The sequence below is a fragment of the Chanodichthys erythropterus genome, chromosome 19 (genome assembly GCF_024489055.1).
Source record: "Chanodichthys erythropterus isolate Z2021 chromosome 19, ASM2448905v1, whole genome shotgun sequence".
Classification (NCBI taxonomy): domain Eukaryota; kingdom Metazoa; phylum Chordata; class Actinopteri; order Cypriniformes; family Xenocyprididae; genus Chanodichthys; species Chanodichthys erythropterus.
In genome coordinates, this window is record NC_090239.1 from 28,386,227 (window position 1) to 28,411,647 (window position 25,421).

At 40.8% G+C, this 25,421-nt stretch overlaps 1 protein-coding gene across 2 annotated transcripts in view; it reads right to left on the reverse strand.

Annotated features, from left to right (window-relative positions):
- The window catches only part of pcdh15b (protocadherin-related 15b), a 239,673-nt gene that overhangs the window by 103,395 nt on the left and 110,857 nt on the right, over nucleotides 1-25,421 (reverse strand). For both annotated transcript variants that reach the window (XM_067368857.1, XM_067368859.1), the window contains 5 exons: nucleotides 23,232-23,381; nucleotides 21,658-21,851; nucleotides 17,079-17,211; nucleotides 14,839-14,918; nucleotides 1,856-1,949 (listed from right to left, as the gene is read on the reverse strand). In XM_067368857.1, coding sequence (XP_067224958.1) covers nucleotides 1,856-1,949; nucleotides 14,839-14,918; nucleotides 17,079-17,211; nucleotides 21,658-21,851; nucleotides 23,232-23,381 — 651 coding nt within the window. The remainder of the gene's footprint in view (nucleotides 1-1,855; nucleotides 1,950-14,838; nucleotides 14,919-17,078; nucleotides 17,212-21,657; nucleotides 21,852-23,231; nucleotides 23,382-25,421) is intronic.

A 25,421-nucleotide genomic window follows, 5' to 3' on the forward strand; every position in this document is an offset into this window, starting at 1 on the left:
AGATAAGACCCTTATTCCTCGTCTGGTATCGTTTAAAACCCTTTGAAGCTGCACTGAAACTGTAATTTTGACCTTCAACCATTTGGAGGCCATTGAAGTCCATTATAAGGAGAATAATCCTGGAATGTTTTCATCAAAAACCTTCATTTCTTTTCGACTGACAAAAGAAAGACATGAACATCTTGGATGACATAGGGGTGAGTAAATTATCAGGGAAATTTTATTTGAAAGTGAACTATTCCTTTAATGCCATATGTAAAAGACAAATAATTATTTTAAATTTCCACCATTGTGAATATACAGTACTAGTGATGCACCAGAATTTTGGCAACTTAAAATTTTTGACTGAAACTGCAATTTTCGGTTTCGGACAAAATGGTTTTGGAGGGCCAAAATCATTGACAGTAACTTTTAATTGATGCTTCTCCAATGGGTCTTTTTTACTGTTTCAATGTCTATTTCGTGCACACAATGTGAAAACATCAGATCTGAAAACACAGACAAGTAAGCTGGAGTTCAGCGATCTTCATTTGAGATTTTCTACTTAAAAAAGTGTCATTCGGTCGGCCTATATTGCGCAGCTCGTTTGCTGACTTAATCGGCGACCAAAGTATAGGCTAATATCCAGCAGTGGCTTTCAAACTGACATACACAAGAAAAAATGCTGAGTTTTGCGGTTTGTTTTTATGTCTACTCCTCCTTAAAATAACATCAAAACTGAGCATGTATTTCTAGCAGGTAAAATGGCATAAATACACGGCAGTCAAATTACCTCATCTTTCATAGCAGGTAATATTAGGTGATGTACATTTTAAATAGTATCATCAGTATTTTTGCTCTATTTTGCAATGAAAGCCACAGCAGAACTGCAGCACACATGTTGTTTCGTGAACAAACATGCAGCTTTGAACAAATGATTCAATGATCCATTCATAAATACAGCCGCTTGCTTTGATACTGAAAGAATGAATGACTCGACGATTCACTCATAAAAACAACGACTTACCGCCACCTACTGGCGGTATTAATGTAATATTTAAAAGTATCACTTCGTTTTTATCATCATTGTATTTATTTATTTTATTTTTTTTAAATTGTTATTATTATTATTTAAAGCATTATTTATTTTATAAAGGAATGTATAAAGGTAAAAAGATGCACTAGAAAAACCTATTTAAGAAGGCAAATAGTGTCCCTTAATGGAAAATATGCAACTGCTGTCTAAATGCAAAAGAGAGGGTACACAGAATGATATTAAATCCCTCAGGGGGTACGACACTCTAAAAAGTTTGAGAACCACATATGTAGAATTGCACAAATGCTACTGCCAAGAGTGCAACGTCAATACAGCCTGTTACCTTGATTCAAATTTTTCATAAGCTTAAATTAATTGGTCTAAAGAGAAAAATTATGATGACTATTTTGTCTAAAGACTACATATAAAATAGCTATCAAAATTAATGTTGGTAACTGTAGTTTGATGTGCTATGACTTTCGTTGACTAAAACTAGACTAAAATATTAAAGACAAAAATGTGACTACTAAAGGGCATTTTCGTCTGAAGATAAAGACTAGGACTAAATCAAAAATGGCTGCCAAAATGAACACTGTGTGGGACTAAAGATGTCTATACAATGCTCCAAGCATATCTTTATGATCGTTTCAAACTCTTGTGTCTGTGCTTCTTTGCTTCAACATGATTGATTCTGCTAGACTCTGCTTGACACATTGAACTTTGTCAACATGTGATGTCTGTTTAATCAGAAGTTTCGATTATGATCTTTTGAACTGCAGCAACAGCAGCGTTTTGTCTTCAGTGGGGTGTGATTGATTGACAGACTTCAGTCATTCTTACCCCATCTGGTTTGCCATCGGAGGCTGTGACCGTTAGCGTGTAGTGATCCGTGATTTCTCTGTCCAGATTCTTCGCCAGCAACAACAGCCCAGACCTGAAAGCAAAGATTATGTTGAAAACCGGAGGACAAGCACGAGTGGAACAAGGTTCAAATTCACACCATGTGCTAAGAAAACAAAACTGGAAAATGTCCTGTGTGCAACAGGCCACAGCCAAAGTCCAGACAAAGTGAATCATTTTCGGCCAAAATTAATTCAACAAATATAGGCTGGATGGAATGATGTGCTGCTAAATGACATGGCCAGCCAATATGTTCATTCCTTGCAAGACTTGTGACACTGTGAAAGGCTAAGGATATTTTACGTGTGCCTGAGGATGATTAGGACTGAATTAATTGTCAGGCGACCGCAGCCGTGAGTGAAACATTGTGCCCCATTCAAATGAGTTCTAGCACACAGTGCATTTGTTCACACAATTACCTTTGCATGGCAATGCAAGTTTAATTTGAAAGTTGGGGGATGTTTGGTGGCCGGGTTACTTTGAGTATGCCACATAAATAAAAAATAAATAAATAAATACACACATACATGCACACTTTCTAGTAAGTGTTATGGCATTTATGGCTCTGACAGAGGTTATTAGTGCATTAAATTAAATGACATGGTTGGGAAGTGGACATAATTTTACTATGCTAAAAAATAAATAAATAAATAAACAAATGTTTAAAAAAATAAATTTTGTCCAGAAACAAAATTATCCAATTATCCATTTTATCAATTTTATTGTATTGCAATTTCAATCTAAACGTGGAAATGGTCTTGTGGTGTGACTTTCCTCATCATGAACTATTACAGAGGGATTTTTTTTAAGTAACAATTTTATAACCAATTACTGAATCCTGTGGAGGGACTAAGGAATTAATTTAAAATTGGACAATATCTCATGTATCTTGTTAATCAAAACCCCAATGGGAAGTACAAAAATACATTTGTAGTCCTTATTGCAGTGATACCTCCACATTTAATAAGCATGAAAGGGTAATGCTTCAGGGTGGTTCATCTAACTAGGATCTTATGGGCCAGTGTAAAAACACCTGATGATCAAAGCATGAAGACACTTTCTCTGCACAGTTGTGTGTATGTGTGTGTTTTTAATAAAACTTGCCTGGCATCCATGTTTTTGAGTTCTGGAGTAAGATGTTACAGCATTAAAGGGATAGTTCACTCTAAAATGACAAGACTATTGTATACCCGCAGAACACGGAATATATGGTAGGTGTCGCACAGGATCATTCTGATCACTTGACACTTTTGCATCTTTTTTTAAAAAGCTTGATGCTGGTCGATATTAACTGTCATTATATGGATGAGCGCAAGAGGGAACATAAAAAAAAAAAAATTCATTTTGTGGTTCATAAAAGAAAGAAGGGCATACATCATTAGAACAACACCAGGGGTCGGTTGCATAAATTACTAAGACTGGTTCTTCAAGTTTTCTTTCTTTCTTTCTTTCTTTCTTTCTTTCTTTCTTTCTTTCTTTCTTTCTTTCTTTCTTTCTTTCTTTCTTTCTTTCTTTCTTTCTTTCTTTCTTTCTTTCTTTCTTTCTTTCTTTCTTTCTTTCTTTAAGACTGTTCATATCTTTCAGTCAGTTATATAAAAATGTAGATTGGTTTAATTAGATACTGAAAAGTAAGACTGATTCCTCCTAACTACCTGCTAGTTGGTCATACAAGTTCTTAATGGCAATGTTTGCCCCAGGGGGAGGTAATTATGACTTAATTTTCATTTTTAGGGTGTTTTTACATTTTATAGAATTGTCCGCTGTGGATCAGATGCATAGAGTATGAGGTATATACTGTATAAATATAGTAGATTTACATACTGTATGCAAATTAAAATTAAGACCTCAAGAATAGCAGTTTTTTATTTTATTTTGTTTTCATTTATACCTTTATATGGGTCATTATGTGCAAAGATATTGTGTCCCCCTGTATTGAATGGTTGAGGCATCGCAAGACATGTTACAGTCACATGATATAATTGTATTACTTTTATACTTAAAGCTGCAGTCCATAAGTTTTGCCTCTTTGTCGCCATCTCTGTTTGAAACCTGCAATTGCAGTTATTTTCAGATTATCACCTTTACGTAGGCTGTGCATCTGCACAGCTCCTCAGCGTGGATGAATCTAATGCTTTAAGGAGAATGTGTGGCTGTCAAATGTGATCTGAACAAGTACATAACAAATCTGTCACTTTTGTTCTGACCAACTGAGAAAATAAAGCATTACAATAAATTGCGCTGCCAATGGTGGTTAAATCTAACGATTGCTTAGCTTGGATCATGTCAAACCATGCAAATTATTATCATTGTTATACTTTGATTGTTAATGTTAACAACATCAGCATTGCGTGACTATGTGTATTTAGTGTGTATTAGCGTTATTTCAAATCCTGTAGCTACTCCGCAGTCTGGAGTCTTTTGCTTTTACCTATGTGTGAATCTCTAGTTGTCACTGATGATTGTCATTTGGACCTTTCTGGATTACAATCAACCATCAAAATGATAAATTTAATTGTTCTAGCTGCTGTGAGAAAAGGCTATAAATGATCTGCCATCCTCACATGTGATTCAGCCTACTAGTTGGGTCTCCTTCTTTATGTAAACAGACGTGACGTAATGATGGAAAGACGAAAGGATGCATACTCGATTTTCCTGTGGAAACCCACCAGTACAACCCAAATTATACAACATCATTATAAGTAGGGATGTCCCGATCACGTTTTTTTTTGCCCTCGAGTCCAAGTCCGAATCATTTGATTTTGTGTATCTACTGATACCGAGTCCCGATCCGATATTTCTATAATACATGAAAAAGAATAAAGAATAGCGAAAAAACAGATCCAGGATCCAGGAACAGTGCTTTTCAGCTTTTTCGGGTATCTAACAGTCGTTTTCACGTAGAGAAAATGGATAATCAAATATTAAATATCACTGCATATCATCTTTACTGTATAAAATAAATATTAATCATTATTGAAGTTACAAAAACTATTCAGTCAAGAGCAGTGAGTGTTCCCTTTCAGTCGGTCACGTTCGACGTACGTCAGTAGTGACCGACGAATTGGGATATCGCTTAGAGAGCCCTATCATCTTCGTGTAAACTAAAACAAGCCAATGGAATTGGCGTGCGATATTTGCATAATGCGCACCGCCCCCGTCAGGTGTATATAAATAGGAAGCAGATGCAATCGCACTCTGTCTTTCGCTTCGGAGCCATTCACTGGTGTCCTATTTAGAAGACTCCTTTCTTCGTGTGTTTTTTCTACTAAAACACTGCCTCAGAAGAGGATCTGCAGCGAGCTTCGGTGCTGGTGAAGAGGGCACGTGCAGCGAGGTCGCGAGTGTCTGAGGAGCCGAGCTATAAGCTCTAAACTGCTGTTTTCACAGCAACACAAAGAGTGTGTGTGAGGTAGCGATTTGGGCCGGTTCCTCGGTGTGTCAGGGAGTGGTGTACCTGACACATCGCGTCGCTCCCTGGGTGCTTCAGCACGAGTGAGTTGACTTCCCCTTCTAAAAGAGCTTTACAGACGAACCCTGACAGTATGTCATTTCGTCTGTGCGTTACTGGGTGCGGTCGTTCCCTGGTCCCTGCTGATGGGCACAATCGCTGCATCTCGTGTTTGGGCGTTCAGCACGCTGAAGCAGCGTTTGTGGATGGTTCATGTTCCCATTGCGGGAACATGACCATCGCGGTGCTGAGGTCGAGGCTCTCCTTCCTGAAGTCTCAGGAAGCGGGAGTCCCCTCTCCTATGCCGCGTACGACCGTTTTTTCCGGCCCCGGGAACCGGAATGACGGTACGGCGCTGTATAGGGAGGGCGACCTGAGGATAACGGTCAGGGCTCCCCCGTCGAGCGGAAACGCTCCGCGGGCCCCTGCCCCCTCATCAGCACCGCAACCCATCCTGCCGCCGTTGGTTTCCGCTGGGCCCTCTTCGGACTGTCCAGCCGTTACCTTTGGAGCGCCGGCGGAGGATCAGATGTCGATCGCTGCGTCGGAAGGCGAGTTTGAGTGTTCGGGGGAGGAAGATCCGGACGCGCTGCCGTCCCGGAGGGCGTTGCCCGAATCGGATCCCGAACTCTCGGCTGTGCTCTCCCGGGCCGCCTTGTGTGTCGGGCTCGAGTGGAACCCTCCACCCTGTCCCGGCCCATCGCGGCTGGATGATTGGTACTTGGGGGGGGGTCGCGCTGGTCAGCCCCAGCATCCCGCCCCAATGCCTTTCTTCCCGGAGGTGCACGACGAGGTGACCAGGTCTTGGCAGACACCGTATAGTGTTCGTTCGAGGCCTGGCCCCCCGTCCGCCTTCACCTCCCTGGACGGCGGGGCAGCCAGGGGGTACGCAAGGATCCCGCCAGTCGAGTGGTCTGTTGCGATGCAACTGTGTCCAACGGCCGCTGGCTGGCGTGGTGAGCCGCGTCTCCCGTCCCGGGCCTGTAAATTCTCAGCCGGTCTGACTGAGAAAGCTTACAGTTCCTGTGGGCAGGCTGCCTCTGCCCTGCATGCGATGGCGCTTTTGCAGGTCTACCAGGCAAAAGCGCTGTCAAAAATGCCCCAGGAAGGTCCTGACCAACAGCTGCTGGGGGAGCTGCGCGCTGCCACCGAGCTCGCCCTCCGGGCGACGAAGGTGACAGCACGCACTGTTGGTCATGCGATGTCTACCTTGGTAGTCCAGCAAAGCCATCTCTGGCTGACCCTGGCGGACATGCGGGATGCCGATAAGCAGAGGTTCCTAAATTCCCCCGTGTCCCCGGTCGGCCTATTCGGCGACGCGGTGGAGAGCTTCGCCCATCAGTTCTCCGCTGCACAGAAGCAGGCTGAGGCTATCAGTCACGTCATGCCACGGCGGTCCGCTGCTGCCTCCACCCAGCCGCCCGTGGCTCAGCCTCAGCCCGCTCGTCGCCGAGGGCGCCCGCCTGCATCGTCCTCCGCCCCAGCTAAGACGGCAAAGCAGCAGCCTACACCAGCCAGACAGCAGGGTGGCGTGGAGGGGAAGGATCTTGCTCTTCGGGAGAGTTTTCCACCATCTCTCCCACCCCCGGAGGAGGGCCGGGGGGAATTTGTGTTTGTCTGTCCACCGCCGCTGGCTCTCCGGAGTACAGCGCTACCCATTTTTTCACAAAAAGAGCAGTTTCCTCAAACTCCAGGTCACAACAAGGGGTGTCTGTCAGTGTGCCAGGCTCCGCCTCGCCGCTGACAGCTCCCTCCCCATTCGCCAGCAGGTGGCAGTGTGATGGTACAGACCGCGTCCCGTGCGCTGTCTCCCATGCACACTGCTGCCTCGCAGAGTCTGACCCCACTCCGGGCCGCCCCCAAGCCGTCCGGGTCGGGTCCCTCTCTGCCTTGCTGCCCCACCCCCGGTGCGTCTGTGGTGCCTTTGGTCCTGCTGGCTCAGTGTCTGGAAGCGTGGCTCCCCAGCCTGTCCAGTTGGCTCATTCGTACTATCAGACTCGGCTATGCGATTCAGTTCGCCCGGCGTCCCCCGGTCTTCAGGGCTGTCCACTTCACTCCGGTGTCGTTGGACAGTGCTCCTGTTCTCCGGGTGGAGATTGCTGTCCTCCTGGCGAAGGGTACAATCAAGCCGGTCCCTCCAGCCGATATGAAGGCGGGGTTTTACAGCCCCTACTTCATTGTACCGTAAAAGGGCGGTGGGCTACGGCCAATCCTGGACCGTCCCCAGGATTGGTTTGCAGCAATAGACCTGAAGGACGCGTACTTTCATGTCTTGATTCTGCCTCGACACAGACCCTTCCTAGGTCGGTCTGCGTTCGAGGGTCGGGCATGCCAGTATAAAGTCCTACCCGACATGGTTGTAGCTCCCAGCCTTTAGGTCTTCAGGTCAACTGGGACAAGAGCAAACTCACCCCCGGGTAGAGGATCTCTTGTCTCGGTCTCGAGCTAGACTCGGTCGCACGGACTGCGCGTCTCACCGAGGTGCGCGTCCAGTCGGTGTTGAACTGCCTGAGCTCGCTCAAGTGCAGGACAACGGCTCCACTGAAAGATTTTCAGAGGCTCCTGGGGCATATGGCATCTGCAGCCGCGGTAACGCCGCTCGGATTGCTTCATATGAGACGCTTCAACACTGGCTCCGCGGCCGGGTCCCGAGATGGGCGTGGCAGTGCGGCACGCTCCGTGTCCCCGTGACACCGAGCTGCCGTCGCACCCTCGTCCGGTGGTTGGACCCTTCGTTCCTGTGGGCCGGAGTACCCCTCGAACGAGTGTCCAGGCACGCTGTGGTCTCCACAGATGTCTCTGCCACGGGATGGGGGGGCCACGTACAACGGGCATGCAGTGACAGGTCTTTGGACGGGGCCTCAGCTGCATTGGCATACCAATTGCCTCGAGTTGCTAGCGGTTCGTCTTGCGCTGGCCCGCTTCAAGGAGCTGTTGTCAGGCAAGCACGTTCTAGTCCGCTCACTAAGCACTGCGGCCGTTGCGTACACCTACCGTCAACTAATGTCTCTTAAAAGGTTCTTCTGGTTGCATTGGCTTCCCTGAAGAGGGTAGGGGATCTGCATGCATTTTCGGTCGACGAAACGTGCCTAGAATTCGGGCCCGGTGATTCTCACGTCATCCTGAGACCCCGGCCTGGATACGTGCCCAAGGTTCCTACCACTCCCTTCAGAGATCAGGTAGTGAACCTGCAAGCGCTGCCCTCGGAGGAGGCAGACCCAGCCCTAGCTTTGCTCTGTCCCGTCCGCGCTCTGCGCGTTTACGTGGACAGAACACGAAGCTTCAGGACCTCAGATCAGCTCTTCATCTGTTACGGAGGCCAGCAGAAGGGAAAGGCTGTCTCCAAGCAGAGGATGGCCCACTGGATAGTGGATGCCATCGCCTTGGCGTACGAATCCCAGGGCGTGCCTTGCCCACTCGGGTTGAGAGCCCACTCCACCAGAGGGGTGGCCTCTTCCTGGGCGCTGGCTCATGGCGCCTCGCTGACAGATATCTGTAGAGCTGCGGGCTGGGCGACACCTAACACGTTCGCTAGGTTTTATAGCCTACGTGTAGAGCCGGTATCCTCGCGTGTACTCGCATCCACTAGTCGGTAGACGTGTTGTACCCGCTCTAAGTGTCGGCTTGCAATGCCATTCCCGCCACTGGCCGGATACGTGCATACTTTCACTCCAGTCGTGCTCCCCGCTTGGCGAACCCTGTCGAGTTCCTCCGCCTCCCCCTTCGGCTCGGACATTGCGGAGTGTCTGATGCCAGGCCTACATCCGTCGCTGACGCTGTCTGTTGGCTGGGGCCCATGTCGTGACCCCTCTACGAGAGCGGTCCCATATGTGTATTTTCCACGGTTTAAAACTCCCTACGGGCCGAGTCTGTGTCTTTCCCTTAGCAGAGCCAGCTCTGCTGTCACCTGTCAGATGAGTCTCCCCCTACCAGGTGGAGCCATCCCAGGGACTCCATATGCGTACTGCCCCCCGGGCCAGTCCATGTGTGTATTCCCACGTAAACTCCTCCCCCATTGGGTAGGTAGTAGTCTCCGCAGCGTCCCTTACGGGTTCGCTTCCCCAGTATGTCTAGTTTACTTATTGGGTAGTGGTTAGACAACAGTAGACTCTCTCGGTGTAAGCTCGCCCCCTTCACCGCCAGCCGGTGCTATGGGCAGCTGAGCTTGCGCTGGGCACTGGAAGGGGTTTCGTAACTGTGGCACTTTAGTTGGGATCCCAATTCGTCGGTCACTACTGACGTACGTCGAACGTGACCGACTGAAAGGGAACGTCTCGGTTACGTATGTAACCCTCGTTCCCTGAAGGAGGGAACGGAGACGTACGTCCCGTCGCCACAGTTTCTGTACCCTCGCTGTAGCGCGGACACCAGTTGTCTCCTCAGCGAAAAACAGAGTGCGATTGCATCTGCTTCCTATTTATATACACCTGACGGGGGCGGTGCGCATTATGCAAATATCGCACGCCAATTCCATTGGCTTGTTTTAGTTTACACGAAGATGATAGGGCTCTCTAAGCGATATCCCAATTCGTCGGTCACTACTGACGTACGTCTCCGTTCCCTCCTTCAGGGAACGAGGGTTACATACGTAACCGAGACGATTTCTTTGTTATTTGTTGTTTGATTTAACATTAAAAACAGGCAGCAGGAATAGCTTTTTTCCCTATTAGACCTGCACGATCCAGTACATATACTGTTACACATGCGCTGTCTTTCTCGACTTATATACGTTCACTTAAGACATAACCGACTATGTTTGCTAGGATACTCGCTAGGACGGGCATGTTGACATAATTTTTGTATGAATTTGTCCACCGAAGCGCAAGACTTGAAAGAGAACTCAGTATTTGCGCGCTGACTGGAATAAGCGTGTGCGCGCTTCGGATGAGCGCACACAAATCTTCTCGCAACGCGTGCGAGTTCTCTTTCGCGTCTTGTTCTTGAAGGTCTAAATCAGCAAGGCTTAAATGAGTTTAGTTTAAACACAGACGGCAACGTGTGCTGTTCAGGTCTCACCTGCGCTCGCGCGCTATCAACACCCGGGTGATGACGGCGTAAATGACTGGACATTACAGCAGACGGCACTCGCAGTTAACAGTTTACAAAGAGTGACTGTTTTGTCCACGCTTTCTGATTATCGTTGATGTAACGTTTTGCGCATCCATCGACTGAAACATACATTATTTGAACTCTGCCTGTTTTCCACGTTGCTATTTTAAACAAACCATATTATCCAATAGATGCGTCGTCATTCGAGATGGACCGCGGTGCAAGTGTGTACCGAACCGTAAGTGGAGAACCGTACGGTTCGATTTTTTACTGAGATTTTTTACTGTTGCACCCCTAATACATATATATCCGAGTCCTGATCGGGAGGTAACGTCCGATTCCGATCGAGTCTGAAATCGCGAGATCGGGCCCGATTTCCGATCACGTGATCGGATCTGGACATCCCTAATTATAAGCTTACTGTTGTGAATCATTTGATATATAACAGCTGCCCTGTTTGATAGAAAAAGTACACACATATCTCCAAAATAAAATATTATACAGGCCTAATTTGTGCAGAAAAATGCTGTTACAGTCTAGCAATATTTCAGCACATTGGAATGCCTTCTTAAATGGATTGCGAGTGCTTAGCGAATAAGATGCAGAGCTGGAATACCATGTGCAAAAGTGCCACAATTATTTAGTGAATTTGCCCTTTCATGTTTTATGTTTTATGTTTTTCATGTCTTATGTCCCCTAAAACCCCCAGAGAATTCTTGAAAAGGTTGGACACAACTGCAGACAGTCATGCGTTCTCCAAATGAAATAAATAAATTCAAAGCAGCATCTTTAAGGCTCCAGAGGACCTCATGTATATTCATCATGCATTCACTGCAAGTATCGTCTGCACATGTCTAAGAGCATGCATGCACACTAAATGACACCCCTACTGAACAGCATCAATTGTAATGATAACCAGAGAATACAGAGTTTATTATTGTAATTATAGGCTATACAGCTGCAAAGATAAACCAAACTAGACAAGCTGGATATAAAAAAATACATCTGGGATTTTCTGAATAACTGAAAGTAAAATGTAGGATATTTATATATTGTCACAAGACTTGATACATGATATCGCCTCAGAGTGACCATTTTAAAGTGGTCATAAATCACATTTCTTCTACCTTTTTTTTTTTTTTAATGAAAGAGTTTGTTGTACTATGAAAATATACTGTAACTTTTAGAACTCAAAACGTCCTCCTCAATTGAAACTAAAGAGACTTGTTCTGAAGTTACTTTTGCAGCTCTCTTACGTCAAGCAGAATACATTTGAATAAATGCATAGATTCCTCACAGTCAAGCATCAATAATGACAGAAACTTGCCCCCCCAGTCACGTTGAGGTAAAATAAATATGACATGTCGAACACAATATTCACTATGCAGAAAAATCTGCTAAACATTTTTTTTCTATTCCTGGCTGTGTGTAGCACCTACAACTCTGCATATCCTTTGGAGGAATTCCAATGTTAGAAATTAGTGAATTAAAGGAGAAGTTCACTTTGAATTAAAAATTACCTCAAGCATTACTCACCCTCAAGCCATCCTAGGTGTATTTGACCTTCTTTCTGAAGGAGGTCAAATACACGTCAGATCTCCTTCAGTTAAGCTTTTTTCATAAGTTGAATACGGAAGGCGTAGGACGTAGCATAAGCGGTTTGAACTGCGAGATGCATTACACTGTCTACGTAAGTTGAATGCAGAAGGCAGTCTGGCGGAATACTACATAATAGTGTTGTCAAAAGTACCGATTCATAAGCGGATTCATAAACATCTCCGATTGGCCATTGTGTTGACACGCTCATCGGATATGCCTGTGATTGGCTACAGTGATCAACGCGTGGGAGCATTTGAAAGCACACGGAAGTTTTTGAATTTGAAAGCGTTTTGAAAGTGGGAGAGCGAGCGATTGAAAGCAGGCATCTAACAGTGGACCGATCCGCGATAGACGCCTGCTTTCAAACGATCCCGTGTGTATCTGTGTAAGCGCTTAGTGAAGAGATAAATTGATGACTATTTACAACGTTTTTACAGTGTTGATCATTGAAGCCTATCACAGACATATCGGATGAGCCGTGAAAACAACGGCCAATCAGAGATGTTTAGGAATCCACTCAACAGCGCTCAAAGCATCACATTTTTTTAAATTTCAGTACTGACTAGGTACCGAAGTCAGTACTTTTGACAACACTACTACATAACTTGTTAAATATTGATATTTTTCTTTCACAAATGCATTGCTTCGCTTTATTTACTCCCCGGAGCCGTGTGGAGTACATTTTGCTTTGGATGGATGCACTTTCTTGAGCTTTTGGCCATTATGAAGCTTAGATGTGTCAGGATATTTTAGTAGCTTTCCTTTAATATAACTCTAATTGTGTTCATCTGAAAGAAGAAAGTCATATACACCTAGGATGGCTTGAGGGTGAGTAAAGCTTGGGGAAATTTTCATTTTAAAGTGAATTAATCATTTAAGTTTCATTTTTAAAAATGTCTATGTTCATTTCAGTCATCTTGTCCAGATTCCATTTTTCAGAATTTCTTTAAAGTTGCCAGCCAGCACCAGCATTTTTTTTTTTTAATCATATTCACAAATCTTTCATGGCCCCCAGAATATTTTATTATAAATATGTAAACATGGTGAAACACTGAACTTTGTCAGGCCGCCACGGACACAACCTTCAACAAAAACTTTAGGTCTTCCCAATTTAACGTCGCAAAGGCCTTTAGATTAGACTGACCAAATGTGACCTTGATCTGATTAAAGCTCTAGGAGGAGTTTGTTAAAGTACAACATCTGGAAATGGCAGAAACTGCACAAATTTTGCAGAGAAAACACAAAATATCTCACTTCCTGTTGGGTTTTCAGATTTTGCACCCCAGGGACTTTTTGTAGGTATTGGGCTGTTACATCTATCTAACGAATTTCATACTTGTACGTGAAGCGTAGCGCAAAGGGCGCCTAATTTAAATTTTGTAGGTGGCGCTATCGAGCCATTTTGGTACACCTAATTCTGAAACCCGTATCAAATGTACATTTTCACCGTTCTGACGCGTGTGCAAAGTTCATGAGTTTTCGAGCATGTTTAGGGCCTCAAAAATGTGATTCATTTCGGAGAAGAAGAAGAATTGACCGAGCAATTAAAATACGGTCCTCACACCTAATAAAAAGGCCTAATAAAAAATAATAATAGAAAAGAAAAAAAAATAATAAATTTTAATTTTAAGTGTAAATTTTAAGTATAACATGATCATTTTAAATTACAAAGAAGGCCCCCCCCCCACATCCCCCCCCCCACCCAAGAAATAACTTAACCCCAAAGACACAAAGCTCAAAGATCTAATCTATCATGCATATCTGGTTTGCAAAATGAAATAGGTGAGTTGGCACTTTAGCCTAAGCTAAGTTGAGAATATCTAAAATCCATTTAAAACTCTTACATCCCTTCTGCTCGAAAAAAAATCTATCACAGTCATTTTGAGCTTTCTTGAATAATTCCACTTTTTAAAATTCCATTTTGCTTACTTTATGAAAGGATAACTCCACACTTCCGACCCTATGAAAGTGCTTTATAAACATATACTTTATATTATCATATTCACCCTCTAGCCAGACTTTTCCAGACTCCACAGTTACACAATCCCCTCTAACAGACAGCTCTATCGTAAACTCTGTGGGGAGCAGAAGGCATTGTGGGAAGGATGAGAGGAAGGGAAGGGAAGGGGCTGTAGCTGTGCGAGATAAGCACAGGTAGTTCAAGAAAAAAAAGCCACATTTGTTCTGTTCTTCATCTGCTGCTTATTGAAAGGAGAGCAGCAGTTCATTAGAAGCGGATCCTGGTTGCGATATCTCACTTAAATAACTGGAGAACAGGATCAGAAACTTTGCTCCAGGCTATGATTGAAATGCCCTTTGGTACCCTGCACACTACGGAGTATAACATGCTTTACTAAATGCATTACTAAAGAAAGAGAGTGTGAGATATCAGCCACTATCCTTACCTAATGTTGTTTACTCGTTTTACGGAGTGCTAAATCAAATAAAATGCATCTCAGGATTTGCTCTAAAAAACATTTAAGTGCTGTCTGTCCTTCACTGCAAGCAAAAGCTGAAATGTCTTAAGCTGCTATTTGAAATGGAGGAATTAATATTTTTTTATCAGTTCTTATTAATTATGCATCATGTTTGTGTCAGAATGTAATCTGCATCCAGTGCATGTCAGGATGTGGCTAACAAAAATACACAAATATTTCACAGAGAATACGCTTTTGTTTCTCTGCATTTTTCTGTGTGAGTGCAACACAAAATAAAGACGCGAGTGCGTGTATCACAATTAAGACATCCTTTTTTTGCTTATTCAAAGCCAAAAGAATGGTGGATTTTGGCAGAGCAGCCTTTTTCCGGCCTTTCAATGGCAGCTTACGTTTGGGAGACTTCAAAGACGTTGTTTGGATCTCCTCTCAGGATGGTATATGTAATGGGATCTCTTTCACGGTCGGCTGCCTGCAAATGACAGAAAGCACTTTCGTGTTACACTAATTCAATTATGCTCAGAAAGACTCCGTAATTTGTCATCAGGAAACCTCTGACAGCAAAACACAAAATATACACTGTATTTGGGCATATATATAAAATAAAACATATGTCCATATAAGTCAGATGCCCAAATACTCAATATGATTTGTGTTTTGCTGTCAATTATATAGATCAATTCATCCCCACTCCCTTTCCACTATCTGTCAAAATGTTTGGAATCATTCATATTTTTAATGTTTTAAAAGACTTTCTTATGCTCACAAAGGCTGCAATTACTTGATAAAAATAATAGTAATTAGAAAAAAAGCAGCAAAAAGGAAATACTGTGAAACATTATTACAATTTAAAAGAATTGTTTTCTATTTGATTATACTTTATAATGTAATGTATTCCTGGGATGCAAAGCTGGATTTTCAGCATCTTTACTCCAAACTTTAGTGTCACATGATCCTTCAGAAACCATTCTAATATGATGATTTGCTGCTTAAGAAACATTTCTTCTTCTTCTTCTTCTTCTTCTTCTTCTTCTTTTTTTAATAAATACTTTTCTGCAAGGACACATTACACTGAACAAAAGTGTCAATCTAGACAATTATAATGTTACAAAAGATTTATATTTCAAATAAATGCTGTTCTTTTGAACTTTCTATTCAACAAAAAATGTATCACAAAAATATTCAGCAAAAAAAAAACAAAAAAAAAAACACCAATGATAATAATATGACAGATTAGCAGCAAATCAGCAATGATTTCTGAATGATCATGTGACAATGAAGTGCTGAACATTCAGCTTCTGAAAACAGAAAACCAATATTTTAAATTGTAATAATATTTCACAATATTACTGTTTTAGTTGTATTTTTAATCAATTAAATGCAGCCTTGATGTGCATAAGAGACTTTTCAAAAACATAAAAAAAAAAACAAAAAAAAAAAAACACTATTATTCCAACCTTTTGATGGACAGTGTATAATTTTATATGTGCATATGTTTACAATATTAAAGGCACAGTATGTAACTTTTAGCCACTAGAGGTCGCCTATTCAAAACAAAGGCGTAGCTTGATGACGCCGAGTTTGAGTGCAGAATCATGGGAGATGTCATCTTCACCTCACAGCCATTGGAAAAGAATCAGGATGGGAGATTATTAACATTATTGTAGTATGAAGCAGAGCAGGACCGAGTGCTGTGGGAGCAGAACGAGGCCACTGGAGTGACTGCTAATGAGAGACGAGACACACAGCTTGAGAGCAGAGGGACTTTTATTATGCCACAGTCGCCGATTCCACATCCTCTGATGAAGCATATGTGAGGTAAAGCAGTGTTGTTTTATCATATTACATACATTTGAGTGTGTTAAAACTATGTTATAACGATACTCTGTGTCTAAAAGTAAAGCTACATCTGATTTTGCTATGTTAGCCACTGACAAAATAGTATTTTTCTCTGAGGCATTAACGAGATTAAAAAAATAAGACTAAATGTGTTGTGCTATATAACAATGGTTAGTTTTCTGTCTATAAATGTATTCAAACATTTGTTCCCTTGTCTAATAAAACATATTATATATTAAAGCATCTTTGTTGTAGGGCTGCACCACGATTATAAACGATAATCGTTTGCAAAATAAAAGTGTTACGTAATATATGAGTGTGTTCTGTGTATAATAATTATGTATATATAAGTACATGCACATACATGTATACATATATATATATATATATGTATATATTTCTTAAATTTATACATGTATGTGCATGTATTTATATATACATAATTATTATACACAGAACACACACATATATTACGTAACACAGACTTTTATTTTGCAAACGATTAATCACGATTAATCATTGTGCAGCCCTACTTTGGTGTTTCCATGGTTTCTACAAAATAAAACTGGAAATCGAGGGAAACACAGGTATGACGTCACTGATAGGCGACAAGTCAAGACATCATCAGTACACAAGTCAACAAAATATATAACACTGTTCTAGTGGTTTTTGTATATTTTAATCCAAAAAGCTTACATATTGTGCCTTTAATAATATCCAATATATTTTTGTTTAAACACCGATATCCTAATGATAGTAGGTTAATCACTAATGGAGTTGATGGGTAAGTCACCTGTATGTTAAGCAGTGTGGCTCCAGTCCTCATGGCCTCATTGATCTCCAGGCTGTATATGAGCTGAGGGAAACGGGGAGGGCTCTGGTTGTTGGGGGGCAGCACTTCGATATACACTGTAGTGATGGAACTTCTGAAGAAACAAAAAAGGAACACAGTTTATATTTCTTTATTTGACAAATGTATTAACTGTCTCACTCAAGGGTATGACCTGATATCCTCCAGCTACCAACAATGCCACACCAGCCACAAAACAATCAGGAATGGAGTATAATTTCCTGGAAATACCATGGCTGTGTTCCAAAATATAGTGATCTGATTAAATAGGCAACATTAAATAGGCACCACAGGCACTTCTGATGCAGAAATTGTGTAAAAAAATAGAGATTCTATAATCATGCTACCTTCTAAGATACCATATTTTGGCCCAACTGTAAGACAGAGCCTCATATATCCTTCACAGAGAAGACAATCTCATAATGCATTGTGATGAGCTGAGACAAGTGGAAAAAAGTTACCTACAAGAGATAAAAGTATAAATAAATACACCCCGAATTTAGGAAAAGTTGGGACGTTTTTTAAATTTGAAGAAAATGAAAACGTCTCGGGTTACTTGTGTAACCCTGGTTCCCTGAATAAGGGAACGAGACGCTACGTCATATGACGTTCCCACAACATCATATGACGTAGCGTTGACAGTTCCCATGAAAGGGAACTAAAAGACTTTCAAATCACATGAGTCAATATTTTATTCACAATAGAACATAGATCAGTGGTTCCCAACCCATGGGCCGCAGCCAACTAGGGAGACTGTCCTCCAAAAAAAACGACCCTATACCATATTACGACCTATATTTACGTGTTGAAGTCGTGCGCCCTCTAGTGGGCGTAAAAATAATGACAGTGTCGTGTTACGTCTGTCGTCATGAAATGACGTATGACATTACCAATCAAAATGCGTGTTCATTTAAATGCAATGTGTGGACTTTTTACACCATTTCTCCTATTTCCATTTACCAAAATTACATTTTAATTAATTACCCCATCCCTAAACCTAACCTTAGTGATTTATAGTGCATTTACACTTTATGATCACATGTGTTACCTGGGATCGAACCCACAATCGCATGCTCACATGATTGCATATTGCTATTGCAATGCTCTACCAGTTGAGCTACGCGAAACCCAAAATCCGACGCGGATAAAAGGGAACAATGCATTAAAATGAAAGCAAATGCTCTTATGGGTCGTATTTCATGAATTAAAATGAAAGTGTCCTGTTGTTGATCGGGGCGCCACTTTAGTAAACGCTCCTATGAGTCGTATTTCAGGGAAGTGACAAACGACCTATATGGTCGTATTGGTTGGAGAACATGTTGCAACTAGGGGGCCTCAGTGATCCTCCAGGTGGGCCGTGAGATAAATTAAAATTAATTTAAATATATTAATATAATTCCTTAATTTAATTATTAATACATTACATTTAATAAATTAAATTAAATTAATTTAAAAAAAAAGTATTTAAAACAAGGCACCACCTCTTTTGTATGTATTCTATGATTGTTTCGGTTCAGCCCAGACTGTTTCTCATCGTGCTGCTGTAACTGACCGGTGGCTCAAAATGCAAACTCTCTCAGTTGGAAAAAGAAAATCTGTGTCGCTAAAAAGGTTTTGATGGATGATGATATTAATGAAGGTAAAGACGATTAAAATGACATACAGGAGTCCGCAATTATTGATGCGCAAACAAACCGTGCATGTGTGCTCTTGACTCACTGATCGTGAACAACGTATTTCTGCATGAACACAGTTCAATATATTCACGTAGTTGTCAAAATTAATGTACTGTGGGTGTTTTATAACGGATGCTCAACGAACAAGTGTGTTTTGGAGAAGTTTTGGAGAAGTATTGACATGTGTTATATGTCAATAATTTTGAATGGATCCACATAGTTAAATTCAGTCCTTTTTTATCTCCCTGTGGTCTTATTTGGTATGGCAGGTTGACTTGTGATTATTTAAGTTACTGTATTACTCAGCAAAGTAAGTACTTTTTAAGTTGTAAAGTATGTTTGCAAAATTAACTAAAGGTTTAAATCTATCTTTAGTTTCTTCTTTAAAGAAATAATAACATGGGGTTGAAAAGTAAGAACACTAAAATACAAATGTTTTTGTGAATTAAAAAAAAAATGGGGTGGAGGTGGGCCGTGCCGTGTTGATTCAGAGGAGGAGAGGATGTTCTCCCAGATGAATCTTTTAAAAAATGTCTTGCTTTTCAGCCATTTGTTGCCCCCGTGCCAACTTTTTTGAGACCTGTAGCAGGCATCAAATTTGAAATGAGCTTATTTAGTGGAAAAAATGTAAAATTTCTCAGTTTAAACATTTGTTATGTTATCTACATTCTATTGTGAATAAAATATTTTCACATGTGATTTGTGAAAAAAACAAAAAATGAATCCCGCACACTATCAACTTGCAAAACAATAAAAAAGACACTTTATTAACAATGTTTCGATCGTAAGATCTTCATCTTCGTAACATCTTCATCTTACGATTGAAACGTTGCTAATAAAGTGTCTTTTTTATTGTTTTGCAAGTTGATAGTGTGCGGGATTCATTTTTTGTTTTTTTTCATATTTTGACTATACCGGTCTTCTTTCCTACGCACCTATCTATCACCTACAGGTGTGCGACGTTAATTATTCATAGTTTTCATTTTATAAAAAAACAAAAACAAAACAACAACAACAAAAAAAACATCCCAACTTTTCTGAAATTCGGGTTGTAGTATAAAAAATAGTAGGCTTTAAAAGTCAACTGCTAATACACCTCTTGAGGCCAGTGGAGTAAGATTTACCTGTGCAGTTCTTTACTAGCTGGTGTCATTACACTCACTCCCCTAAACCTCACTCCCATATGGGTCACGGCACCAATTTTACCCCTTCCAGTTCTACTCACACCGCTCTGAGCAGGATTTGAACTGGCGTTTCTGGCATGTAAGGAGGGTGCATTAACAAGGATGCTAAAGAGTCATTGTTTTCGCTTAGTTTCAGTTTTATAAACTGAAAAAAAACTATTCAAATGCACTTTCTGCAATGATCAGGAGATGTAATCAGATGCTGTCGATTGAGCAAATGCAGCATTTCTAGTATGGGCTCTGATATGGATTTTCTGTCTTTTGACAAAAGAAATCATCATGAAGCTTCCTCACAGATCTGAACACTTTTCTGTAGAGTCTAGCTAACAATAGCAGTCCAATTGCTTAGGTTGTTTTCTGGATGTTTAGTGAAAACCCAACCTGGTATTGCCATTATTTCAGGGCAGTCATCAGTGTGTGTAGAACTGTGGTTGAAGCAAATTGTATTGGGGAGTATTATGTCTGGAAATGATCCAATATGCTGACTCTGATGCCAGTGCTCTCACAAAATTTTAAAATGGGAAAATAAGAGATGAAAATAACTATCTAGTTCTCACAAGCTCAACCGCCATCTGTTCATCACATATAATTGCACACCTCCACACTCAAAAAAAAAATCTATTGACACAGTATTGCATATAATATGTCCATCCATTTGGATTACACATATTTAACATAAAAAAAATTAAGTATGTGATATACATTTGTAATGTATATTTGCCAGTCATACATAAACAAAATGGTTTGTTTGTTGGTAACAATTTACAATAAGGTTTCATTAGTTAATGTTAGTTAATACAAAATTAACTAACAATGAGATATTAATTTGTTATAGTATTTAATAATATTTGTTAATGTTAGTTAATAAAAATGCAACTGTTCATGGTTAGTTCCTGTTAGCTCAGGTCCATTAAATTATATTAACAGATATAACTTTTGATTTTAATTATGTATTAGTAAATGTTAAACTTAACATCAAGTAAGATTATCAAAATGCTTAAGAATTTTTTTTTTTTTTTTTTCATTATTAGTTCATATTAGCTGATGTTAACAAATAGAACTTCATTTTAAAGTGTTACCTTTTTGGTAGTTTATGTTAAAACTATGAAATCCAAAGGGATGGATTGCATTTTATATGCAAATACATAAATATTAAAATAGGCCAAATTTTTTTCTGGAGCATACCTCGATAAAGTGGGTACATAGTTCCAACCAAGTATTGCTCTGTGGAGAAGTACTTCAAACTTATATTTTGTTGATTTGTTGTGCATATTAGAGGCTCTTAAACTAGTTCCCCGAACAACAAAGCAAAACACTGCATTTCCTGAACTTCGCTTGCCCTCTTTCTATTTCTGCTTCATTCCACCGTATTGATCCAGCAGTCAGCAAGAATTACAGAGGGCAAAAGCTGGTATGAATTGGACAAGAGGGGAGGTAGCGGCAATTAGAGTGAAAAGCCCTTAATTTCCGCTCTTCCAAGTGTCAGATGGACAAGAGCAGGGGCCAATATCGGCAGTGTGTTCTCAGAGATATTTCCGAAGCAAAATCTGTCACCATGTGGAATTGTATTGATCTTAAACTGGGCATGTGAGGTTGAGTCTTCTGTTAGAGAGTGAGAGTGACACTCTTTTTCAACCCTCATTGGGTTTTCAGTTGATTTACCTTCTCTGGGATGAAGGTCCGTTGTCTGAGGCCCTAACGGTGAGGGCATAGGAGCGGCCCACGGTCAGGTTGACACCAGGCGTCACGGTGATCACTCCTGTACAGTCATTGATGGTGAAGTGTCCCTGATCCCCAGCCAAGATTTTGTAGCTCACCAACCCGTTGGGACCGTCATCAGCATCCACTGCTGTCAGCTAAAAAAAAAAAATGAATTGGTACCGTTACTTCAGAAAGGACCTGCAACGGTGCTTATTCACGTTCACCACTGTCTAAGCTTCTGAATCATGAAAAATGCCAAGTACGTTTGGGTCATGTTTCCCAGATTTACTAAAAGATTCAGATTTACTCCTTCAGAACATGGCTACACTGGATTGTTGGTGGTTTGTGTGTGTGCGCTAAAGTTCACTCTTTAGAATTGATTGATTGATTGATTTCATTTTTTTTTTTTTTTTATGACAATTAAGCATATTTTCATCTAAATTCTAATTACCATAATGCTAAAAAATATATATTATGATATAAATTGTATTCAAGTATGTATTATTAATACACCAGGATAGCTTATAATTAGTAATAGTATAAAGTAAATATTTTCACACTTAACAGATGTATGCAGATTAAGCAATTTGAATAAATGCATTTTGAAAATAAAATTAAATAGGTGCAAATCATTATGCAAAAAAAAATAATATTTTATCATATATAAGTTGCAGTTAAGAAATTATTAAATATTAGACAGTATTAGAATTACATATATGTGAGAATTACACTAATAATATAACATCAATGTTTCGGAATCACTGATTCTAGAGACAAAAAGATAAGGATTAATTTCAGAACCTTTATAAAGTGACAACTACCAGCATACACTGGAGCAGATAACCTTTTAGATGATATAACTTGCATTGCACAATTTTGACTTCTGGGGTCAATCTTTCAGTATGTCCAGAGCAAATCTGCGCTCTGCTCATGTCCTGATTGCAAAGGGATCAGTTACGCACACATTTTCGGTTAAGACAAAGATTAAACATAGATCTTAGCAATTATTCCAGCAATAAGCCCCTCAATAAGTAGGAACTACAGCTATTAATTCAAATGAGTGGATTAAGGGTGAAAATCATTTTGTCTTGTTTTCCAGGAAAGACATCTAAACTTTACTAATGCAAGATCAACGTAGAAGCAAAATTGAGTAAAATATTAAGATTATGTATTTTTCAGAGACTATATCCATAGTTTATTTTTTTCTGGCTGTATATATAAAGCACAAAATAATATATTTTCTGAAATAAGGCTAAATTCATGATCTTTTTAGAGTAGGGATAGGCAACTTCAGTACTAGAGGGCCACTGTCCTCCATCCCTAATCAAACACACTGAACAATGTCTTCTGGATTGCTAGAAAGATACAGGTAGGTGAGTTTTGATCAGGGTTGGAGCTAAACTCTGCTGGAGGACAGTGACCAAAATTGCCCATCCCTGTTTTAGAGGTTGCTTAGAAGTCTTCCTTGGAAAACCGGACAAATTGCTAATAAAGAAAGTGATTTTATTGCAGTAAAAGAATAACTTATTGATTACCTGTAGGACTGTGTCCCCGGGTTGCATGTCTGTGTAAACATTCACATTGTAGGAGACGTTGGGGAAGGTGGGTGTGTTGTCATTGGCATCAATCACGGTGATATTAACAGTGACTGGAGAGCTCTCCTGAACTCCATCTGAGGCGATCATCTACAGACACAGGCAAGTAATAAAACTGTTGATATCAGACCGTGAGGCAGAGAAAGGCATTGATAAGAACTGCATTTGCTTCTTAATTTCATAATTGCACATTGTGCATAGATGAATTACTGTAAATGAGCCATTTTAGAAAGGGAAAGCTAAAAGCAAAATTTGAAAATGACTGATAACTACATATCAGCAAACAGATACTGTGATACAAAAGGCAGATCCCACATTTTAGGCCTAGCCAAATTATTCAAATGAATGCTCTTGCGTGGAGAGAACAGTCTACTGGCGGTACTCCCAACTTCCTCACTAGCTGTCAACTAGACTATAGGGATATCACAGAGAGGTTGTGGACTGCGCTCTGAGAAGGGTGAAGTGTTTCTGTCAACCTCCAAATGGAATAAAAGAGCTGAAGCTCCAGCACAAAAGGAGGTAGTAAAGTCAAAAAGTATGAATAAAAGACAACACAAATGAAAACATGTTTGATTGGTAGTCAACACTGTTTTTTTTTTTTTTTTTTTGACGGCTGATATCAGTGCCGGTACAAAGCCGAACAACAGAACAGATAGCTACTATTTTTGAAAATAATCATACTGGCTATCTGGACACAGCCACTACGAGTGCCTCCTCTGTCATGTAGCCTTCAAATAAAACAGTTGCCATGCCAACTTGCTACTGTAAACAAAAGCTCACAATGCTTGCCCTGCCTCTTGGGTCATCTGATTGGTCCACTTTTATGCATCTGACGTTGATGAGTGGTGCTGTGTGTAAAAGTTGAAATTCTTTTAACTTGACATGGCGTCTTAAAAACTTGGCGCTCATGTGCGAGACACTGCAAAAGAGTGCAAGTGCGAGTTTACAGAGAAAAACAATGGCAAAGTGCATTGGAATGGAAAAACGTTCTATGTGAACGGCCCCTAAAGCCGGGGACACACCTAACGATTAGCTGAAACATTCTAAGACTGAACTGAACACACATACCGACTGTTTCCTTCGACTGGAGACGATTTATATACTCACACATGGAATTTGAACACCGACTGTAATCGCAGACTGAACACAACCGGCTCTGACTGGACGCGTTTGAGCGCGATCAGTCATAAGTATCAATTTACATTCATAATCGGCCTTACAATCGTTAAGTGTGTGTGTGTTAAGTGTTAACTCTGGCATCAGTTTTCTCGCATTAGTTCGAGCCATAAGGCTGTCATTATGCAAATTGTTTGGCAGAAATTATGATCACCACAGTAAATTTTATTAAGGGTTAGCTTTGAAACACTATTCAAGGATGTAGGACCTCAAAAAAATAAAGTGAAACTACTGTACAATACAATGTTATTTCAGGGAACACTTTCCTACAAATTAACCACATCATGGGTACATCAACATGGCCCTACAGACTCATTTAAACGAGTGAAAACAATGTTTATTGGCTACAAAGACAGGACAAATGAGATACTTGATATTCCACAGCTCTAGCAAACAAAGTTCATCTTGTCGCAGAACAGATAATGGCATCTCTAAGCAGCCATTTGTATGTGACACGATAGCCTAACACGGCACAGTAACATCACCGGCGGGACCCGGACTCTTCTGTTCCCTTAGAAGAGACCAGCTGGTTTTAGTTTTTGAATGAATCAGCACTCGGCAGGAGAGAGGTGGAGTGCAGTGAATGTTAAGTCCCGCAGCCCACGTCCCATGAGCCAACCTCAACGCACGTCTGACTGAGAATCAGCATTCAATCACTGCCCCGTCCGCAATTTAGTTTTCTCATACCATAATTATACACTTCTATAGAAACAGGCACAAAGGTCTTTACAACAGTGAAAGCATTTTGAGAAATGTATAGTGATAAGCCCACCAGATACTTTGCTTTTTACACACTATACGCATCTCAAATCTCAACTGCTGCTGGTTATATTGTCAAAAATGATCACCAAGCAATATATTAAAAGTTGATTAAATAGTGCATGCTATTTTACCTGCATAGATATTATATATAGCAAATCTTGGCTGAAAAAATAATTACAAAATGTAAACTGT